The sequence below is a fragment of a genome, unplaced genomic scaffold (assembly GCF_019419815.1).
Source record: "Pyrus x bretschneideri cultivar Hongxiangsu unplaced genomic scaffold, Pyrus_bretschneideri_v1 Contig15, whole genome shotgun sequence".
Taxonomy (NCBI): Eukaryota; Viridiplantae; Streptophyta; class Magnoliopsida; order Rosales; family Rosaceae; genus Pyrus; species Pyrus x bretschneideri.
In genome coordinates, this window is record NW_025999446.1 from 5083457 (window position 1) to 5104656 (window position 21200).

The 21200-nt window shown below is 37.2% G+C and overlaps 3 protein-coding genes across 4 annotated transcripts; 1 reads left to right on the top strand and 2 right to left on the bottom strand.

Moving 5' to 3' along the window:
• Positions 1-629: 629 nt before the first annotated feature.
• On the bottom strand, positions 630-1671 carry LOC103939593. The gene is made up of 2 exons (XM_048580601.1): positions 1410-1671; positions 630-1153 (listed from the first exon to the last, which is right to left on the bottom strand). The coding sequence occupies exons 1-2, from the start codon at positions 1511-1513 to the stop codon at positions 805-807; spliced, it is 453 nt and encodes a 150-aa protein (XP_048436558.1). The 5' UTR covers positions 1514-1671; the 3' UTR covers positions 630-804.
• Positions 1672-3700: 2029 nt separating this feature from the next.
• On the top strand, positions 3701-6807 carry LOC103939594 (probable protein phosphatase 2C 22). 2 transcript variants are annotated; one of them, XM_048580430.1, is made up of 4 exons: positions 3701-4470; positions 4739-4945; positions 5184-5395; positions 6025-6807. In XM_048580430.1, the coding sequence occupies exons 1-4, from the start codon at positions 4339-4341 to the stop codon at positions 6587-6589; spliced, it is 1116 nt and encodes a 371-aa protein (XP_048436387.1). In that variant the 5' UTR covers positions 3701-4338; the 3' UTR covers positions 6590-6807. The 2 variants fall into 2 exon arrangements, with proteins under 2 accessions (XP_048436387.1, XP_009347967.2); XM_009349692.3 differs by having other exon boundaries at positions 3714-4488.
• Positions 6808-8263: 1456 nt separating this feature from the next.
• LOC103939592 (pleiotropic drug resistance protein 1) lies at positions 8264-15364 on the bottom strand. The gene is made up of 24 exons (XM_009349687.3): positions 14584-15364; positions 14363-14483; positions 14175-14263; positions 14000-14084; positions 13757-13916; positions 13595-13671; positions 13441-13494; positions 13257-13347; positions 12871-13172; positions 12481-12762; positions 12070-12386; positions 11843-12003; positions 11649-11752; positions 11361-11517; positions 11173-11280; positions 10956-11077; positions 10559-10891; positions 10177-10467; positions 10012-10095; positions 9729-9862; positions 9370-9597; positions 9103-9274; positions 8740-8994; positions 8264-8648 (listed from the first exon to the last, which is right to left on the bottom strand). Exons 1-24 carry the CDS (start codon positions 14832-14834, stop codon positions 8391-8393), a joined length of 4236 nt encoding a protein of 1411 aa, XP_009347962.2. The 5' UTR covers positions 14835-15364; the 3' UTR covers positions 8264-8390.
• Between the last annotated feature and the right edge of the window lie 5836 nt (positions 15365-21200).

Sequence of the window (21200 nt, forward strand, 5' to 3'; positions counted from 1 at the left end):
TTTTGTCGCTATTGTCGTTATGCATGGCAACAGAATGACAAGGAGAAGATAGGAAGGAAAACTGACACGCATTTTCTCTGTACTACATATGATATTGGGTTAAGACTCGGAACCTTTTGGGCATGTACGTTTTATTCTACATTGCACCAATTTTGACTATTAAATTTTTAACCAAGAATCTAACCACTAAAATACTCGATGTATAAAATGCAACGAAGCATACTAAAAGAATTAAGGATTGAATCATTCAACAAAAATTTAATAATAAACATATATACACAGCAACATACTAAAAAATCTTCAACGACGCATTTGAGGCATAGGAAAAATAGTTGACCCATTTCTTTTTTGTCAATAGCTAGGTGGGATTATGAAGGAGAAGGGAAGTGGAAAAGCCTATAACAAGGAAGGCGACAAGGGTGCTTGATTTTCACTAGGACACTAGCCCTCCGCCTCGAATAGTTGGCCTGATTTCCTCTATGACACTAGCCCTCCTCGAATAGTTGACCATCTGAAAGGAGGCTCCTATTAGTACTTTTCTGTGTTTTTGTTTTTTATTTTTATTTTTCTTTAAACAACTTCCAAAGTTTGTAATGCATGTACTACGTACTAAACTATAATCTATGTAATTCTAAAAATCAAATGTTTTACTGCATAGCTTCCAAATTTTTACAAATATCTGGTTCACATTTTTCCCACAATGAAGAAGAATCCAACAGATAAAATGCCTACTTGGTGATACTTCATTGATTCTGTATTTGGCTATCAAGATGGTTCATATACATGGTGTATCAAATTGTAAATCTACTTAGCAAAGCAGTTGCCACCTTTTCTAACTACCATTTGAACCGCCGGAGCATCCTTGTTAGAAAAACCAACGGTTTCCCATCTCCTTTGAGCAGATGGTCTAGGAAGATTTTCAGGCACAATGGTCTCTAGTGAATTAGGGCTCCATTGTGGGCACATTCTTTTGTCAATCCATTTTGCTACCCTCTGATCACTTGATGTTTCTATTTCCAACGGCGAAGGCATAGCATTAGCAATGGCTTCATAGTTTTGGTTGCTTACTAGGGTTCCCATTTCCAATCCAATTGCGATGCAATTCATACCTAAAACGCATCGATTAGTCCATGATCCATGACCATATTTGTTCCTACACATAAATATTTGACATAATTAAACACCAAAATGACCTCTTCATGCATAACTTCCAATTGGTCATTATAAAAAAAGAGAGAAAAAAATATTGGATGAGGTATTTCTATCACGTGAGAGCGCTGAATGATCTAATTATTCAATTATAAATTTTCACGATGAATGTTTAGCCACTCAATACGTAAATAAGGACAACAAGACAAAATCTGTCACAACAAATACAAGGCATGAGATTTGGGTTTGATTACACATACCATGCAAGTGATTGGTTTTGCTTTAAGGGCAAAGAAGGGCTTGTACCATGATTTTGATTTGAAGGTGGCGGATTGAGGCAGCAATTGAAGTTTGTAACAGTCATCTCTCTCTCTCTCTCTTCTCTCTGAATTTAAGCACTGAAAGAAGGAGAGGGATCGTGTATATCAATTTAAGCACACAAAGACATAAACGGTGGCTCTCTAAAACAAGCCATCTGGGTTTGGACCCTCCATCACGAACCAATAGTTGCTTGCCGTCTCTTACCACGATTTTATCTTGTAGATGCGTATGGGAATGAGTTTCCTGTTCTCAGTTAGAGAGAGAGAATATATATATATATATATATATATATATGTTGTTTGTCGCTCTCTCTTTCTGCACATACATTCAAAAAAATCAACCAACGACTCCTGCAAAACCTCTCTCTTTCAGCAGAAGCTGGAGAAAATCAAGCCATTCCACCTGCATATTAGTATAAGTTGGAACAACAAAAATTCTTTAATTAATATTCTGGATCGTACTCGGTACTATATTTCTACGTACACTCAAAATCAAAATCTAATGTTTAAAACACTGGAGTACTATAGTGTGGAACCAAAAATAATCAAGAGGCGACACGTGAATTTTTAGATGAAGAGGAAAAAATTACCCTTGAGACACATCGGGTTTCTTACACGCAAGCAATTGAGAATCATCCATCAACCGAGTCAAAAGTGTCCAAAATAGGTAACAAGTTCAAATTTATCTTATCCATCTTTACTTCATATCCTCAACAAGGAAATCATTCCATAACCTTCAAAACCTTTCTTACAAATTAAATTAATTAGGTTAATTAATGGATTAATTCCTAATCAATCCATTAATCACCCATTATACCAATTAATCACCCATTACAAACCAAAAATACCCCAAAGGGCCGGCCACCTTTTCTCCAAAGGGGACCGGCCATGCTCTATAAATAGGACTCTATTTTCTTTGAAAGAGGGGTTCCACACTCTTGCAAAACTCCCAAAAACTCTTCAAACACTTTTCCCTCTAAATTCTAACTTTGGCATCGGAGATTCTTCGGCCAAAGCCCCCCCTCATTCATTGTGAGTGCGTGAGGCTCTTGACCTTGACCTAATGTGTTAATTATTTTGTAGGTGTAACTTTGTCCAAGAAGAAGAAAACGGAAATTTGCATCCACATATAGCACCCAAAAATCTTTAGTTTAAATTTCGTTGGTATTGGTTGGAGTGCTGAGTGCTCTAACCTTGGTTTGACTTTGGACCAATTAGTAAATGCTACCAAGGCGGGTTCAAGGGAGGCTCCAACCAAGCATGAAAATCACATAACTGATCATGACGTAGACATGATATAATCTTTAACGAAGTCTTGACGTAGGCATGACATAATCCAATAATAAAGTCATTCTAGATACGTTTGTGTGAAGAAAACAATTTGGTGTTAGAATTTGAATTTTTTTGGTCTACATGTTCACAAAATATTTTACGGCAACATAACTAATAAAAAAAAAAGTTAACTAAAAAAATTGCTCCTAATCAAATTATCACATAAAATCATAAAAATCTCAAATATAAGGATTCTACTATAAGTACTCTTCTTTGGAGGCAATATTCTTTTAGGAACACAAAGATTCCCTTTAAGTTCCTACATGAGTTCTCAAATGTAGTGGCGAGGGTTCCTAAATAAGGAGTCCCCAATTTGACCGTAAGAGCATCTCCAATGAGAATCTCTATTCAGAGATTCCCACCACCACCTTTGAGGACTCATTTAGGGACTTAATGGGAATACACATGTCCTAAAAGAATATTAGATCCAATGAGAGTGTCTTTATAGTATAATCCTTAAATTTAGTGGTATTTCTCTTCACTTGTAAGTGAGAGATCTTAAATTCAATTCCCGTTAAAGGCTTTGAACCATATTATTGCTAACATGTTGTGTGGCTAAGCCTACCTCTCTCTCTCTCTCTGTCTCTCTCTCTCTTAGTATAGATAATATCGTTTATTCAAAAAACAAATAAAAAAAACCTATTACAACTTTGATCTTCTACCAGTAAACAAAAACAACATTCCGAGAGTCTCATTCACGTGCTTGGGACTTCACCCAACTCAAAATGAACATAGGCCCACCCCGGCCACCCCAAATTGAGTCCCTGCGTGGTCCTCAATTGTGAGGAAATATTTGGGGTCTTTGGTCTGTTCCTCTACCATAGAGATTAGAGTTCCAGCTAATTGAAAGCCACATGGTCTTTAAATTTAAGGACATACGGTAGTGATGATCAGTACATTGATGCAGATTGTCTCTTTCTCCTTATTTTTAAATTAAGTTACATTTTAAAAATATCCACTTCCTCGAAAATGACCAAAGCATGCGACTTATGAAGTCAAAAACGTTGTTGCTGCCAGTTGCCGATACGACGCAGTTTTGGTTTCCCTAAGAAACCGACCAGTTAAATCTCAGCATTCAGCAGAAACCAGTGTCTTCGTGTAGATCGCCCAAAAACTCTCACACTGCATCGCTTTCACTGAGATTTCGTCACTCTCTAAAACCCTAACTCTCTCTCTCTCTCTCTCTCTCTCTCTAAAACCCTGTTCTTGTACTTGCTTTCCTAGACACAAAAATTCCCATTCTTTTCAATGTCTGCGCCTGCAAAACCCTAAATCCCCAAATCCAATTGTAAAAACAAAATTGAACCTTTTCGTTTCAGAAACAGCAATTCCCAGGGGATTCAACTGATTAGTCATCCCCTCCAGTAATCCCAAATCATTTCACTACCAAAAATCCTACTTTTTTCGAAATTCAGCACCCACATAACCATTTCAGCTAAATCCCTTTTTCGTTCAGCAGAACAAGGTCAGTTAGTCACATTTGGAGACTTGAATTTTGGTGGGTTGGTGGGGAAGAGGATGTTGATGGTAGAGAACTATGGAGGGAAGTAAAGTGGAGAATGGAAGCTCAAGTGAGGGTCGGCCTCCGAACCCTCTTTCGACGTCCGCGTACTGGCAGTGTGGCTTCAGCCGCGCCGATGGCGTTCCTGTGCCGTGCAAGAAATCGCTCGTTCGACACCCATCTCTTGTATGTTTTCGTTCATTCCTCTGCTTCTGCATTTTCCCATTTGGATTTCTTAGTTGTTTAGTGAGTAGTTGTATGTTTAGGCATTTAATTGTGTATAACTGAATTCTAGAGTTTTGATTGATTATGCTTACTTGCTATTAGTGGTTTTGTTTTCAGAGTTTTTAAGATCTGTTTTCGTAGCGATTAAATTGGCTAATGTAAATTTTATGGCCGCGGTGCAATTTTTGAATGTGTGAATGGGATTTTGCAGATGAAGACGAAAACAAAAGAGATCAACGTTGAACCAGGAGTTCAAGCAAAGAACTTTGAATCTAAGTTCATTCCAATTGTCCGCTCTGGAGCATGGGATGACATTGGGTCTCGTCCAAACATGGAAGATGTATATGTCTGCGTTGACAATTTTGTGAACGATTACGGGCTCAAGAATTGTAACAATGGTCCAAATGCCTTCTATGGGGTATTTGTCTTCTCTTACATATGTTCTTACGAATTTCCTTACACACGGTGCAATTACATTCTACCGTGAATTGTTTGGTTTTCATTCGTTTATTATATGCCTCAGTTCTTCAGAGGTAGCTTTCCGTCCTGTGGTATTGTTGTTTATATTAAATATGGTGATCTATATGTTTGCACTTGCTAGCTAATATATCTTCAGCATTTCCTAATTGAACATTCCTACCGTATTGGTTGGTCAGGTGTTTGATGGACATGGAGGAAAGCATGCTGCTGATTTTGCTTCCTCTCATTTGCCAAAGTTCATTTTTGAGGATGAAGACTTTCCTACAGATATTGAACGGGTCGTCACTTCAGCATTTCTGCATACTGACACTGCCTTTGAGGAAGCTTGCATCTTGGATGCCAAGCTTGCTTCTGGTACCACTGCATTGACAGCTCTTCTAATTGGAAGGTTGGATTATTTTTGTTTACTCTACCTCTGAACTATAGATGCATGTATCATGACCGTTCAATGTGCATCAATTTTATTGTCTTTCATTTTTTTCTACCGTGTGTTGTACTCCCCCGAATTTGTCATGTTTGTTGAATTTTAGTCTCATTCCTGAATTCTTTTTTTTTCCTGAATGAATTGTTGACTTGATTCATTGTTGATCAATGACACTATAAGCATAATCAGGTTAGTACCCTAAATTGTAAGGGTTGGTCCATTGCCTTTTGAAGCAAAGCTTGGAGTTTTAAATAAAGACTGGAGAAAATACTTGGAAAGTATTAAGCAACCTAGTCGTATTCTGTTGAAATTATTTGCTTATGGTGTGGTTAATCTATGATCTAGTTGACCTGTTTAGCTGTGTACAAGTTACGCTAACATGGTCATAATCTAATACAGAAGGCCAGTGAGTGGGTTTGTTAGGCCAATCATACTGGTTTAGTTGATTGTGATTTGATCTGGATTTTCTCTGTTTATTCCGTTCATGCATGTCCTGTTAATTTGTCCCATGAGTTTCAAAATAGTACTAACAGACGTAACATCAGATGTGTGCCATTGATTAGTCATATGTTGATCTTAGTTTGTGTTCCCAGGTTGTTGGTGGTAGCAAATGCTGGAGATTGTCGAGCAGTGCTGTGCCGCCGTGGCAAAGCAATTGAAATGTCAAGAGATCACAAACCGATTTGTAGCAAAGAGAAACAACGTATCGAAGCATCTGGAGGATACGTGTATGATGGTTACCTTAATGGGCAGCTTAACATTGCTCGTGCATTGGGAGATTGGCATATGGAAGGGATGAAGGGCAGGGAGGGTGGGCCACTGAGTGCAGAGCCGGAACTTATGACAGCAAAACTGACAGAGGAGGATGAGTTCCTTATCATTGGCTGTGATGGGATCTGGGATGTGTTCAGGAGTCAAAATGCTGTGGATTTTGCTCGTCGGAGGCTTCAGGAGCACAATGACCCAGCCGCATGTAGCAAGGATTTGGTTGATGAGGCTTTGAAGAGGAAGAGCGGGGACAACTTAGCTGTTGTCGTCGTTTGCTTCCAACCACAGCCTCCGCCTAATTTGATTGCCCCTCGCTCAAGAGTGCACCGGAGTTTTTCCGCAGAAGGTTTGAAAGAGTTGCAGAGCTTCTTGGATGATTTGAAAACTTGAGATGATGACGAATGGTTTACCCTATTTTCCCCTCTACGTGATGTGTTTGTCTAATTGAAAATTTTCATTGTAGTTTTACTGAGATTTCGAGTTCCAACTGTAAAATAGGTGGCGGCCAAGTCGGTAACCTAATTTGTTGTTATTTTATAACCTCTGATTTAACTCGTGTAGACAGTCCTTGATATGATTTTAATTACTGGACGGGATTTACAGTGGAATTACTTGTTCGTGAACTTACCTTCGTTATTTTATTGGATGTCCACTCTCAAACAACATAATGATTGGTTATCTTGTACTGATGTTATTGATTGTAAGCCTTCTTAAGGAGAGCAACTTACACACGGGTAGCCTTTTTAAGGAGAACAACTTACGCACGGCTATACAACCACGTGGCATTGCAAATGAAACGACATGTGGACAAAAACTTTCATATATCTTTATTTTATTAGTATGGGACCACATGGCATTGCAAATGAAAGGATACGTGGACAAAAACTTTTACATACCTTTATTTTATTGGCATAGGATGTTATTGTAATGGTGTACACTTAGCATGTAAGTCTTTTTCTTAGTAAAGGTTGAGAAGTGCTTTTTGGGAATGCTTCTATAAAGGGGTCAAAATCTCTTTGGAAACTCTATGGCAGAAGAAAAAAGTTAAAATGTTTTTGGGTTCTAACTGTTAAGTACTTATTAGGTGCTTCTTAAAGGACTTCCAATTGCTTTATTTTTTTTTCCAAGTTGTAATTGTTTTAGACATGGATTTAACCAAGTGGAATAAAGCATGTTCCTCGAAAGAGCATGGAGGACTAGCTATTAGAAGGCTAGATCACTTTAATAATGCTTGTTTAGCTAAACTGAAAGTGCTGATTATCGATGATAGTTGGTGGGTTCGGATTGTCAAAAGGAAATATCTTAGAAAGGATAATTTTATGGATTGTAATGTTAAACGAAATTACTCTTTGCCCTTAAAAGGCATCTTCAACAATAGAACTACCATACACAAGGGTATGAGATAGATAGTGGATAACGGTAAGGACATTTTATTATGGACCCATCAATAGATTTTTCCTTACTCTTTGCCTTGAAAGGGCATCCTCAATAATAAGAACATCATACCTAAGGGCACGAGGTAGATAGCTTATTTTGGACCCATCAATGAGTTTTTCATCACCCACCATACCAATTAATTCCAGAGAGTCAGCCGACAAGTTTGAACTGGGAGTTAAGAGTCGGTGATTTTATTGACAATAATTGTTGAGATAGAAATCGACTGGTTGAAGTTGTTGATCAGGACATTGTTAGGAAAAATTGTAATATTCCTCTTCCTATTCAGAATACAAGTGATAGTTTTGTGTGGGGTGCTTCAACTAATGGATAATTTTCAATTAAGACTGCAACTTGGTTACAAAGTCATAACTACGAGGATGTAAGTAGACAAAAGTTGCTAAACAAAATGTCGAATCTGTTGATTCCCCCAAAGGTGAAAATATTTGCTTGGCTTCTAATTCACGAGAGGCTTGAACAGAAGAGGAGGAATATTGTAGCTGACGCCCTGGCACATCACGGACTCACCTTATCTTAGCTTATAAAGCTTTTATATTTGATTGTATGGGAAACGATTGTACAAAAAGTTTTAAGCTTGAATGAAGTTTATTTCTTGATTAAAAAAATAAATAAAAAAAAATCCCAATAATATTACAATATATAACAGTGATGGATGAATGGTACAATCGAAGTGACAAATGCTATCTGCTTCCTACAAACTAATTAGAGTCATAGATATTTCTTTGTGTAACATCTCTCATCTTTTTTGGAAATTAAATGCTCTAATTGCATAGGCAAAGATGAAGCCAAACAGCAATGAAAACCCAACAATCACAACTGCTACGATGCCCAGAAACTCATGCTTGTATCCGAAGTAACTTCTCAAAAAATGCTCTACCGATTCTCCTGACTCCAGTTTCTCCTTTACGTCTCCAAATTGCGAAGCAACCATTCCATACAAGGTCCAGGCAACAGGGCAGACCCAATAGTACCATTTCCACCATATCGGAATCCTCTGCGATAACCAAAACTTAGGTCAGATTGCATCGAAGGCACACAAGAATATATGTATGAGCGTATGCATGTACATGTATGTATAGGCTTACCGTTGGGGGAACAACAAATCCCGAGAAGAGGTTCCAGATTGCGTAGAAGGTAGATGAAGTTATGGCAGCAATGTTGTGGTTGGGAGTGAGAGCCATGGTCATCATGCCATAGAATGTGAAGTACAGCAAGGTGAAGAACATGAAGAAAAGATACCATAAGAACTTGGCCGCTATCCAATCGAATCCCATCATGGCGTATACTATAGCTCCGTAAATAACGGTCTGAATGAAGATGTAGGGAACCTCAATCATCATCTGCAACACAATGTGACTTGGTGAGTAGAGAGCGTGTGTTCTTTGAATTTTTCGACATGAGAAGTCTAGTTTTAATTTGAACTTCATGGACTATTGCAAGTCTTTTACCTGCCCAAATGCGTATGGCAAAGCGGAATACATTCCAGCTGCTCTTTCTCTGTAAAAGACCGTTCTCTCAACAGCCACAACCGGCTGCACTGAGGCACCATTTTGTACCCCGATAAAGATAACAGCAGCGTACATGGAACCCATTGCATTAAAGAGATCTTGCTGCTTACTCCTGTGGTTTCCCAAAAAAAGTTTGAACATATTGGTGATTAAGAAATTGAAGTTCTGCAGACCATTTCTACGCTTTAAGTTTACTTATGTGCGTACCTTTTTGATCCAAGGTTCCAGAATATCAAACCGAATAATAAAGCAATGAACGTTGTGAACAACAGCCTTACTGCACTATATGATGGGTTTCGCCAATATGACCAGTGCTGTTTCCACAGGCAAGCCATACATTGGGTGAGAAAAGATCGTGAGTAGCGAGTAGGGAAGTATAGATCTTGAGAACCCAAGGGAGGTGTGTTTAATTCCTCAATCATTGCTTTGGTTCTCCTGAAATATTCACCTTAAGAGTTTAATGGTTTTAAAGAGCAATAGGAATCAACTGTGCAGGCTGATAAATATAAGGTTTTACTGTGTTCACTAACAATCTATCTGAAAGATAATTGAAATGGAACGCTTACTTATATATTTCCGAGTTATTGTACGCATCTGTGAAGTTAACACCAAGAGCTGCCTCTTGTGCGGCTGAAGTAACCTCCAGCATCCAGGTTGCCGGGTTATATCCATCTTTAATCTTTGGAACTCCATTGATTCCCTTCATGCGGCAAAAGAAAAACAAGAATACAAAAGTTAGTTGTTGACAATGTTATGGATAGTCTGGCTGTAGAACAGACATCTTGCACAGAGAATTTCTGATGCTACGAAGAATATATATTTTATGATTTATTTCTGTATAGTACTGACCTCAAAATAATTGATCAGAATGGAGCAATGGGAGCCTAATGGACCGGCATATATTTGCTCACCTCCCAATTTCAGAAGAAGAAGCTGTGATACGATATGAATTGCTTAGAACATTTACAAGGCAAAACAGGTAATCAGTTCCTTTCTGAATATTATAAATGTAACCTCATCGAAAGCATCGAATATATCTATGCTTGGCTGGTGGATGGTACAAACCACGGTTCTTCCGGTGTCCACTGTGTTCCTCACTGTTCTCATCACAATCGCTGCTGCCCTAGCATCGAGGCCAGATGTTGGTTCGTCCATGAAGATTATCGATGGATTTGCAACGAGCTCAACCGCGATTGTTAGCCTTTTGCGCTGCTCAGTTGAAAGACCGGTTACACCAGGTAATCCCACAAGAGCTCCCCTGAATGAAGTCAGCTCCACAAGTTCCATGACTTCCTCGATAAACATCTTGAACCAGAAAAATATCAGATCAATGTGTACATACTGATGTTTTATTTTTGTTTTTAGCGTCTGTTAAAGAAGAATACAAAACTCATACCTCTCTTGTTGCAGAATCAACCTCAGGTAGTAGCCGGAGCCACGCAGAAAAAAGTAGAGATTCATAGACTGTCACATGGGGGGAGTGGATATCAGTTTGCTCACAGTATCCAGATATGCGAGCGAATGTTTGTTGCCTTTTAGGATAGCCAGAGATCGTGATGTTTCCCTTGATATGTCCACCAGTTTTCCTTCCAGCCAACACATCCATTAGAGTGGTCTTGCCAGCACCACTGACTCCCATTAAAGCTGTTAAGACTCCTGGCCTAAAAGCACCACTTACACCCTTCAGAAGTTCAAGCTGATCCTCCTGAACACCCTCCGCTTTCATTTCCTGAAGTACATGGAAAATTCAGTATGCAGGTATTATTCACTGATTAATTAAACCCGCAACTTACTTGTGGCATATCTATGGCATATCTGATCTCATTGAAAGTGAGGGAAAGGGGTTGAAAAGGAAGAACCATCCCTCGCTTCCTTTTTCCATTAGCTTCATCAGTTCTTCCCACCCTTTCGGATTCTGCATTGTTATTGCAGATCACAACGCTTGAATACAATGTGGTATGTTAAGCAGAAAATAAATGGGAAATGATTGAGATTAACTGAATGACTCACCAGAAGAGATATTTCCCCTTGGTATTAGCTCAATGAACTCTCCATTTCTGCTAAAATTTCTCTCAGCCATGCTTTCTTTGGTTAGTATTGTCTGAGGCTTCCCGAGTGCTGCAGTATTTGTCAAATTTTCAGACAAATAAGTCCAACAATCAAAGCACAAAGAGCATAATAATGATGCGGATACTTACGATCAAGATACTGCAGAGCCAAAGTAAGGAGGAGATTGAATAGAAAAATATATCCAATCAATGCTGCTACTCCAATCCAAAACAATTTTGCTTCTGGGAAAATTCCATGAGACTTCAGGATCAGAACTCCCAAGGATTCTGTAGAATTCGGTGGAACCTATAACACACGTGGTATCTCCACATAAGCATTGATCACAACCATTCTATCTCGTATCATTTTTTTTCGTAGGATATACAAACTCAAAGAGAGAGAGAGAGAGAGAGAGAGAGAGAGAGAGAGATGGTTACTTGTCTCCAACTCTTTCCAAGAAATTCATTCACAGTAATAGCATTTTGTCCATACATCAATGGCGAGACCCAGTAACCCCACAGCCACCATTTTGGAACAGCATCTGATACAAGAAAAATAGGTTTCACAGTTCAAATTTAAATCACACCAGGAGTGATAACTAGGAATCTTATTGCTTCTATAGTTAAATGACCTCGAGATAAGACGAATCCGCCCAAAACCATAATTATAAGCAGTGCAAAGGATCCTGTTGTGCTTGCAACTGTTACATCCCTTCCTAAGGCTGCTATCAACCTGAACAGCCCAGACGCCATCTGGTTTATGCACAAGAGTACAATGTACTGCTTGAAGAACCTGCAACAAGGAGTTTCCATCAAACCCTTATCAAACCGAAAAGTTTGATGCTTTACTTCTTCTCACCTTTCAACATATGGATCAAATCCTATCGCATAATAAGTAATGACAACCCAAATGGCACTTTCGCCCAAACTGATTGGGATCTTGAGGATCCATGCAGGAAGTGAGTAAGCCCAGGAAGGAAAGAAGAGAAGGTCTCTCTGCTTGTAAAAGACAGGAAGTTTCATAATTGCCATGTTGAGTTCTGATATTCCGTTAAACATCGCTACAATGACTGCGAAGAACAAAGCTCCCATGTAAACTCCACCATCCACCACTGAGTCCTTATGCATCTTGATTCGTAGAAATATCGATGATGTTATAGAAGCTAAGATACTAAGCTGAAAATCAAGGTAAACAGGAAGAATTATAAGCTAGAATTACCACATTAGGTCAAGTACTATGCAAAATAATTTCTATTTATGATTTACTCACTAGGGCAAGTTTGAAAACGTAGGCAAATGAGTTCCTCTTCATGAGCAAGAACTCTCTTGAAACGCATGCTCGGAACAACTCCTTCTTGTTAACGCCATACCTTTTAGATGATAAAGCAGCACGATGACTTCTGGACTTGTCGAAGGGAGTAGCAAGCTCGTCGCCGAGTTTCTGACCAATTGGAAATGACTGGAAAGCTTCGACAAACTCATTGACAGTAACAAATCTGTAAGGCTTGTCTCGACGTGCCCAGTACTGCTCTTGATCCTTCTTTGATGTCACCTATCACACCCCCACCGGAAGGGAAGTGTTAAAAATAAACGATAAGCTATGGAGAGTACTCGAAAACATGCATGCAAGAAAGGTGAAGAGATTCAAAAGCGATATCACCTCTTGCAAGAAGTCAGCAACTCCTTTTCTCTCCGGACATATGAAGCCCATGGATTCAAAAAACTCGAGCACATTTTCACGCGGACCCTGATACACGATTTGTCCATCTGATAGAAGAATTATGTCATCAAAGAGGTTATAAGTTTCAGGGGCTGGCTGGAGGAGGGAGACCACTGCAGTTCCACTTAGAATGTGGATGGATTGCCTGATTGAATTTACTATTTGGAAAGTTGTCGAACTGTCCAAGCCGGTTGAAATCTCATCCATGAAGAGAGCTTTTACCGGTCCAACAAGCATCTCCCCTGCATCATTAGTACATGGAAACCTCAGAAGATTGTGAAATTAAAAGGACTTTTCGACCCACAATAATTTGTTCTATGTTTTACCTATGGTGACTCGCTTTCTTTCTCCACCAGAGATGCCTCTTACCATATCATCTCCCACCATAGTATTGGCACAGACTTCAAGTCCGAGAATCTGCAATGTATCAAAAGTAGAAACATGAAGTTAAATGGATGAATTCCAATTGTTGTGCTATCTCAAAGCTGAAATGAATTCCAAATGCCATACCTTGAGAATGTAATCAGTAACTACATTAGTCTCCTGCCCTTCTAGAGCCGCTGCCTGCAGAATTTTTGGTGTCAGAAGATTTTTATATAACGAAAACTTCATCCACGTAAAAAGGGCATGTTATTTTTTTTTTCTCTTCAATCTGTTTACTTGCCTTCAGGTATATGTCAATGTCAGGATCAGGCTTGATATTTTGCTCCTTCTCTCTTCTACACAGTTCCACCAACATGTCTGCAAATTTCCAAGTATGAGATAACCCTTGAAACTGTTTGGAACGAAAAATGAACTGTATCGAGCAAATGGTGTTTTGACTAACCGCAATTTGATCCAACTCCTTGACATCTAGCCGAGAAAGCAAATGTCTCTTTCACTGTCAGCTCTCCTATATGGAGATCGTTTTGACTTACATAAGCCGATGTTCTCTGAGGTACAAATTCTTCCATCCCATGTCCGTTATATGTAATCCGCCCGGAAGACTTAAGATTCATCAATTACCCTATTAGGCCAGAAGTGATATGAACTAAAGAAGGGAAAAAACACTATACTTTAGTTTTCTTACATTTAAATCTCTACCAAGTCTTCCGGCCAACGCCAATAGTAACGTGGTTTTTCCAGAGCTTGGGGGACCTAAGAGTAAAGTCATTCTGCAGGAATTACATTCGTTAGTTAGATAAGAAGTCAAGAACTGTTTGGAAAATGCACATTGAAGTGTTTTAACAAAAATTTTAACTCACCTTTGAGGCTTGATGATTCCACTAATGTTTTGAAGGATTTTTAGAGGCATCTTTCTACTCGGAAAAATTCGAAGATCATGTAGCATTCCCTATACCAGGAGGAGTCTTGTAAGTTATTCATTTTGAAAGATAAATTGCCGAACTTGGAATATATTTTTTACTTTCTTTATGCGATTCAAAAGATTTACCTGCAACATGTTGATTGAAAAGTTGAGTAACGTAGGCAGTGCTCTGCTGCCAATATAAACTTTTGCCTCCACAGTCAGATGCTCGAACCGGACTTCAATTGTTGGCACATTAAGACCAACTCTGTATTCAAATGTGGAAAAACATAGAAAGATGAACACAAAAACCTCATTAAAATTCTCCCAAAGAGTTAAACACACAAGAATTATGGCATGAAACTCACCGATCAATGCGGTTCTTGAGCTTCAACAAGAACTTCTCATTATCTTTCTCTGCATTGCTCACCAGCCTTTCCAACAAAGTCTTTCTCTCCAACAAGCCAAGATTCTCCACATCAACCTCTCTAGCTTGTCCCTCACCATCAATGAATAAGCCTCTTCCAACACGTAAACAAGTAGGCAGCCTTTCAAGCGCAGCCCATTTCAGAGCTTCTTCATCGTCTTCAGCTCGCGAAGACCTCGAAAAAACTTCCATGATGTTGTTCTACCTGATGTCAAAATGACTTGTACAAGGATCACAACTCATATATCACCATTGATGCGCTTTTAACTCCAACTTCCCCACATGGATAGTTGAACTGAAGCAGCTTATATAAAGAAGAATTATGAAATCTTGGACATTGGTTAAATCATCTGCAGACAACAAATGATAACAAAGCATTCCTTGAAGTGTGTGTGGTGGAGTTTGATTCCATCTGTCAAAAGTTGATTAAGAAAAATGAGAGAGGAAACGTGATTGTTGAGTAAAGCGCTGCTGCAGGAAAATTCCAGTTTTTGGGTTGTCTTGTCCGAAGTGTGTGATTATTGGAGGGTTGAATTTAGAGCCCTAGACGTGATTCATGCTTTCGCAAGTGCATGATTATGCATGCATCAGTTGAGTCAGTGACAACAAAATACCATCGATATAAGATTTATTATGTGAGATTCACATCAATTAACGGCAATCCAATAATTTAAGAACAAGCGAATCATGTATATCAAATTGGCAAATCTTGATATGAACGGACAAAAGGTTGGTGCATTAAAAAAAAATATGATTGGAGCATAAGGCAATGGTTAAGGAATATATGAAATGGAAAGGATACCGAAGAGGGGCCCAACAGGATGAACTGTCAAGTGAGAATGGCCTAATGTCAATTTATACATGGGGTATTAGTGAGACTAGTGACATCATTTAATTATCATTGTTATAAGTTAATTGGAACTTTAACTAACTTTCAAGAAATAATAAGGCAATTTAATCAAAGGGATATATACTTTTTGACAAAAAAAATAAAGAACAATAAAAATCAAAGGGATATATACTTATTAAAGTTGGTGAAGCTTTCGTAAAGTGAGAAGGTGACCAATTATATTTCAAAAACATAAAAGATGATAGTGACTTAAAGTTTGTGGAGGAAATCAACGAGACAAGTATCTTTAGTTCAATTGTTTAGTCTTTTCTATTATTTTACCCGTCACGTTTATTTTTTGAAAAAAAAAAAAATTCCAGAATTTATCTACTGACCACCAAACTATAATATTCATTTTCTTTTCTTTTCATCAAAAAATTCCAGAATTTATCAACTGACCACCAAAATATTCCGATAACAATAATTTAAATCTCTCAAGAAAACTATGTAAACTATAGTATATTCTAGTGAAGCAGCTTCTATTTTGTTGCGAGAAATTTTAAATTCAAAACCCGTGAATACGATCAAATTATTAGGCATCATCATATGTCGTATGCTCTTTGCATGATTATTGACTTTTACAGATAATTCGATCGCATTGCAGTACGGAGTAGGTAAAGACATGATATTTTCTTTTATAGAAAACTTCACTTTAATCCTTAAAAAAGATGAGTTTTAGACTATAACCTTGTGTAAGATTAAAATTCAATTTTAGTCCCTAGTACATTTAATCATATCATTTATTAGTTATATTTTGATGTTTTATTTATCTTTTTTATTTTTATTTTAATGTATTAATTACATTTAAGTTTAATTTTTATTTCATTCATCATAATATATTTTAATGTCTACATTTAGGGAACTAATTTTTTTATAATATATATTCCGATAACAATTTTTTATGTTCTTCATTTAGGTACATTAATACATTTGAATATTTCGGTATATCCATCGGTACAAACATATGATTACATTGATTCAATATAATGCATTTCGGTCAATATAATGATTTCATTACGTACATATTGGTACACACATTTGAGTATTGACTTTTAGGTACATTAATTCAATATATTATATTTCGGTACATACATTTAGGTACATACATTTTGGTGCATACATTTCGATATTAACATTTAGGTACATACATTTTGGTATTGACATTTAGGTACGTACATACATTTTGGTATTGACATTTAGGTACATACATTTCGGTATTGACATTTAGGTATGTACATTTTGGTACATACATTTTGGTATTGACATTTAGGTACATTAATTCAATATAATACATTTAGGTTCATTATAATATATTTCGGTACAATCATGTAGGTACAAATATTTCGGTACAAAAAAGTCAATTATATACTTCGGCACAGTCATTTCTGTACACTTATGTATTTATATATTTTTGTATCACAAATTTCTTTTAATATTTTCTCATTTACATTCATTTATAATTAAAAAACTAAATAAGTGCATATTAATAAAATTAAAATTTAATGTGGAGAGATTAAATAACAAAATTTGAATGTAAATTTTGATAAAAGTACACTTCAAGGGATTAAATTGAATATGTAATCTAGCACTAGATTTTTTTAAAATTTTAATCTTTTACAAGGACTAATGTTCAAAAACCCCTTTCTTTTATTATACCTATGCTCTTTGCATGATTCTCGACTTTTATGGAAACACGGATCGAAACAAGAAATCATGGAATTTGCATTTACTTGTCAGTTATTCACGTACAAAAAGTGTTCATTGTTTTGGAAGTTCAACGCTTTGAGAAGGTCTCTAAAACTCAAAATTCATTTCACTTTAACTTGCAGACTCTCTTATGTTCCTAAAACTTATATGTCACCTCTTAAAACATATATGAGACCCAGCACCCAATAAGACTATGTCATATGTGCAATAAATTTGATTATAAATCTTCATTATGCGTCAACATTCAACAATTAGAGAATATTAAGTTTAAAAGAAATTGAAGAGATGAAAAAAATAAAAATAAAAAATTGATTAGCCTGATGATAGGATTTTTACCACCTGCAAAAGTAGGAATAAAAACACTTAAAAGTACTTGCAAGAGTACAAGATTATCATAGTATAGCAACTCAAGCCAATGTCGTTTTCCACAAGGATTGAATGAATAATTTGTATTTATACTAATCCTTAGCTAATTAATTAGAAGTTTCGAAAAGGTTGATTTTGAAATTCAAAATAATAAAAAAAAATTTATATAAAAATAATTAAATAATTGACAAAGTAAATAAAGCCAAAGAAAACAGTTTTGGAAAAAAATTTAAAACACTAGGGTTCTGCTGTCACCATTAACAATCCTATGCAATTTTACCAATTACTTATGAATTTTCACATACATGCTTGAAGGTTAGGTTTTCCTAATACATATTTTCCTCGTGACGTTCAAGCAAAAACGTATATCTAACATGCAACCCATCTGTGATGTTCAGATCAAATATAAACATGCAAGACTCATTAAGCTTTGTGAAAACCCTTTGAAAAACCATGCAACCCTTAAGAGCATGATGTTTGCCTTAAGTGAACTTACAATTACTAATCACAAGAAGCCCTCTTCAATTTCAAGGTGATGTTCCAACAAAAATTACTTGTCTGAAAACCCTAATGGTCGTGAATCACTAAGACAGTTAGATAGTTTAATAATGTTGATTAATAATCCAAAGCAAGCATGCATCCATTCATAAGAAAATTAATAAAATCACATATTCATGCTAAGGCTCAAGGCATCGCCCTAGCAAAAGAACTAGTTACGAACAATCATAATAAAAACTAAAGAAAATATATTAACTAGGAAAAGGATTGAAAACACGTTGTAGGTAAAAAGTCCGAAGTTCTCCAAAATAATGTGTCTCCCTCTCAATGTTGCGTGCATTCTCTCCCCATTTCAATGTTGCATCCCCCCAAACTCTAATGGCTAAAATCCTTATTTGTACTACTCCAAAATTAAAACCCTCATAGAAAAGAAGGTTTTCTAAAAACTAGGAAATAAAATAACAAAAGGATAACTAGAAATTACATTATTATTCTGACTAGGAAATCTGCCTAGTAGAGAAATAGTCACGTTTCTGAACCTTCAAGGCTCCATAATAGGCCCAAAATGACTCAAATTAAAGATTAGGACCTCCTCTTCAAGTTCCAAGAAGAGCCGAAATCCAAAATCCATCATCTTCCAGCCCAAAAGTCGCCAATAAGCTCTGCAGCCAAATCTGCCAGCACTGCACACCGGACATAAATTAATTCTCCATGATACAACCATGGGACTAGCTAAGACTATCCTCTCTTTCTCATCCTCGTCATGCTCAACGACCACTCCTGTGATATCCCGTCCCCAAAATTATTATTTTATTTTATTCTTGACGTATTTCGAAGATTTGATTGGAACTAGTTCTTTATTTCTCCAAATTTAAGAAAACGAAGTGAAGGGTACTTTAGTCATTTCTAATTTTCTCGACCTTTTCGGTCAACTCTTGAATTGGTTAGGTAGAGTTCGATTCCATGAGCGCGTAGGCGCAAACAGATCTTATTTCCGAGTCTGAACGGAGAAGTTAGAGTCGTTTGAAGTTGGTGGCATTTTGGTTATATTACCAAAATGCTATAAATTGGGGGGATTTCAGAAAATGGGAAGGGGGAAACGGCACAAAACCGTTTTAGAGGGAAATTTGACCCATAAACCCACCAAACTTGACCCGCTTGTATCTTTTTCATCCGAGCTCCGTTTTGGATGATCTTGGTGTCCCTGGAAAGCTCTTGACGAGCTCTACATCTCTGTGATTTTATATTTTCCCATTTCTTTTTCCATCCGTGCAGTTCGAGGTCGCAAAGTCCACGACCTTGCCGGCGGATTTATCATCTTTCCGGCGATTCCGGCAACGATTTCCTTCGAGTGAGGTATGAAACTTCATCTACTCTTCATAATCTTCAAGTGGGTATGCTTAGTTTGTGCTTTCGTATTCATTTTAGAGTTGGGTGTTTAGAACACCTAGAAATCCGGTTTTCTCCGGTGAAATTGGACTGTTTCCGGTTAGAATTTATCGCCGGCCTAGTTGTGAAAAGTGTTTCCCTTGTTGAGCTCTAGCTACCACGTAAATTTGAGCTCCTCTAGTTAATGTTGAAATTCGGGGTTTGTAAACCCTCAATCTTGGCTTCCACCGCGTGTGGCAGTGTGTGAGATCGTTCCCGAGTGTTGTCTAGGTTTTAAATACCTTCTAGTGACCATGTGAACCTATGTCTAACTTGGTTTCCAAAGATTCAATTGTTGGGTGTGTAGATCAAATTTCTTGATCAAGGGTTTGGTTCAAAGGTCAATTTCTTGTTAATTTTGAGTCATGTTAGTTTTGGATGTTGTGTACATGACTTCTGGACTACCGGGAAGTATTTTGGGATGTGTTATATGAATTGGAAGTGGGTTGTTACGTAAGTTGCAGAAAATTGATTTCTTTGCAAAGAAAACTCAAGTTTCGAGTAGCCTTCTTTGGCTCTTAATTTCTAGGCCTTTATGTGCTCCTTTGGAGAAAATTTTTAGTGTGTTGAAAGTACATATGCTCATGATCGTAACCCAATTGTTTTCACTCAATTTCGTTGAGTTTTGGTTGATCAAAACCTTCTTTAAGTTTGGGTCGCGGGCTGCCAAACAGCAGCAGAAAATTGGGTTTCCAGTTTCAAGACTCCGTTTTTCCCTTTGGCATAACTTCCAATTTAGAGCTCCGTTTTCTACAAACTTTGTATGCTTTTAAAGTACAGAACACAAGCTTCAAAACCCATATAATATCAGATGATTTGGTTTAGTTTGGAATGTCCCAAAGGGAGTCTAAACTTGGTCTAATAGTGCTGTTTCTGCAGATTTTGTGGAGAAGTAGAGTACTTTTTTTTGCCACACCTATTTTCTTTTCCAGTTTCCCTTCTAATCTTCTTACTACTAATTGAGTGATATTATTTGAGTGGTAGATTCCATAATCAGTTTACTTTCTTTAGATAATATTAATTTTGTTCCTTTGAAGAGCCTAATCGGAACACAAAAGTACAATCAAGAGTATAAATACAAGTAGCACACATTACTAACCAAACTAAGCTATTAAAATGTGATTTCTTTTATAATTGGCCATCGATCTATTTTTATTAAATGTGGTTTGATTATGGATGGGTAATATTGTGGAAAAGTGATTCGAATTGCATATTGAAATGTGAATTATATATATACATACGCCATAGACCCATGTTAATTAAATGTGAATTCTATTGAAGTGTTATTTTATTTGTGGCCAGTGATCTATTTTCAGTAAGTATGATTTGACTTGTGGATTGGAAATATGGTTTGTATTGTATGATTGGATTGATGTGATGAAATGCGAGAGCTAGTAGTGGACCTTTAATCCATTGTTATGGGGTTTGTTGCTTCGAAACATGTTTCAACCCTCGTGTCATTATTCATTCTCGTTTCATTGAGTCTTTGTACCTTGAGTAACTTGATCCATGTCTTGTTTTATCGATTGGTGTTACACATTCTACTCCGCGATTTCGTTGAGTGATGGTCCGAAATCGTATCCTGGTTTGGATTCCGTTGAGTGATGGTCCGGAATCCTTCCTACTCCACTCCGCGATTCCGTTGAGTGACGGTCCGGAATCGTATCTTG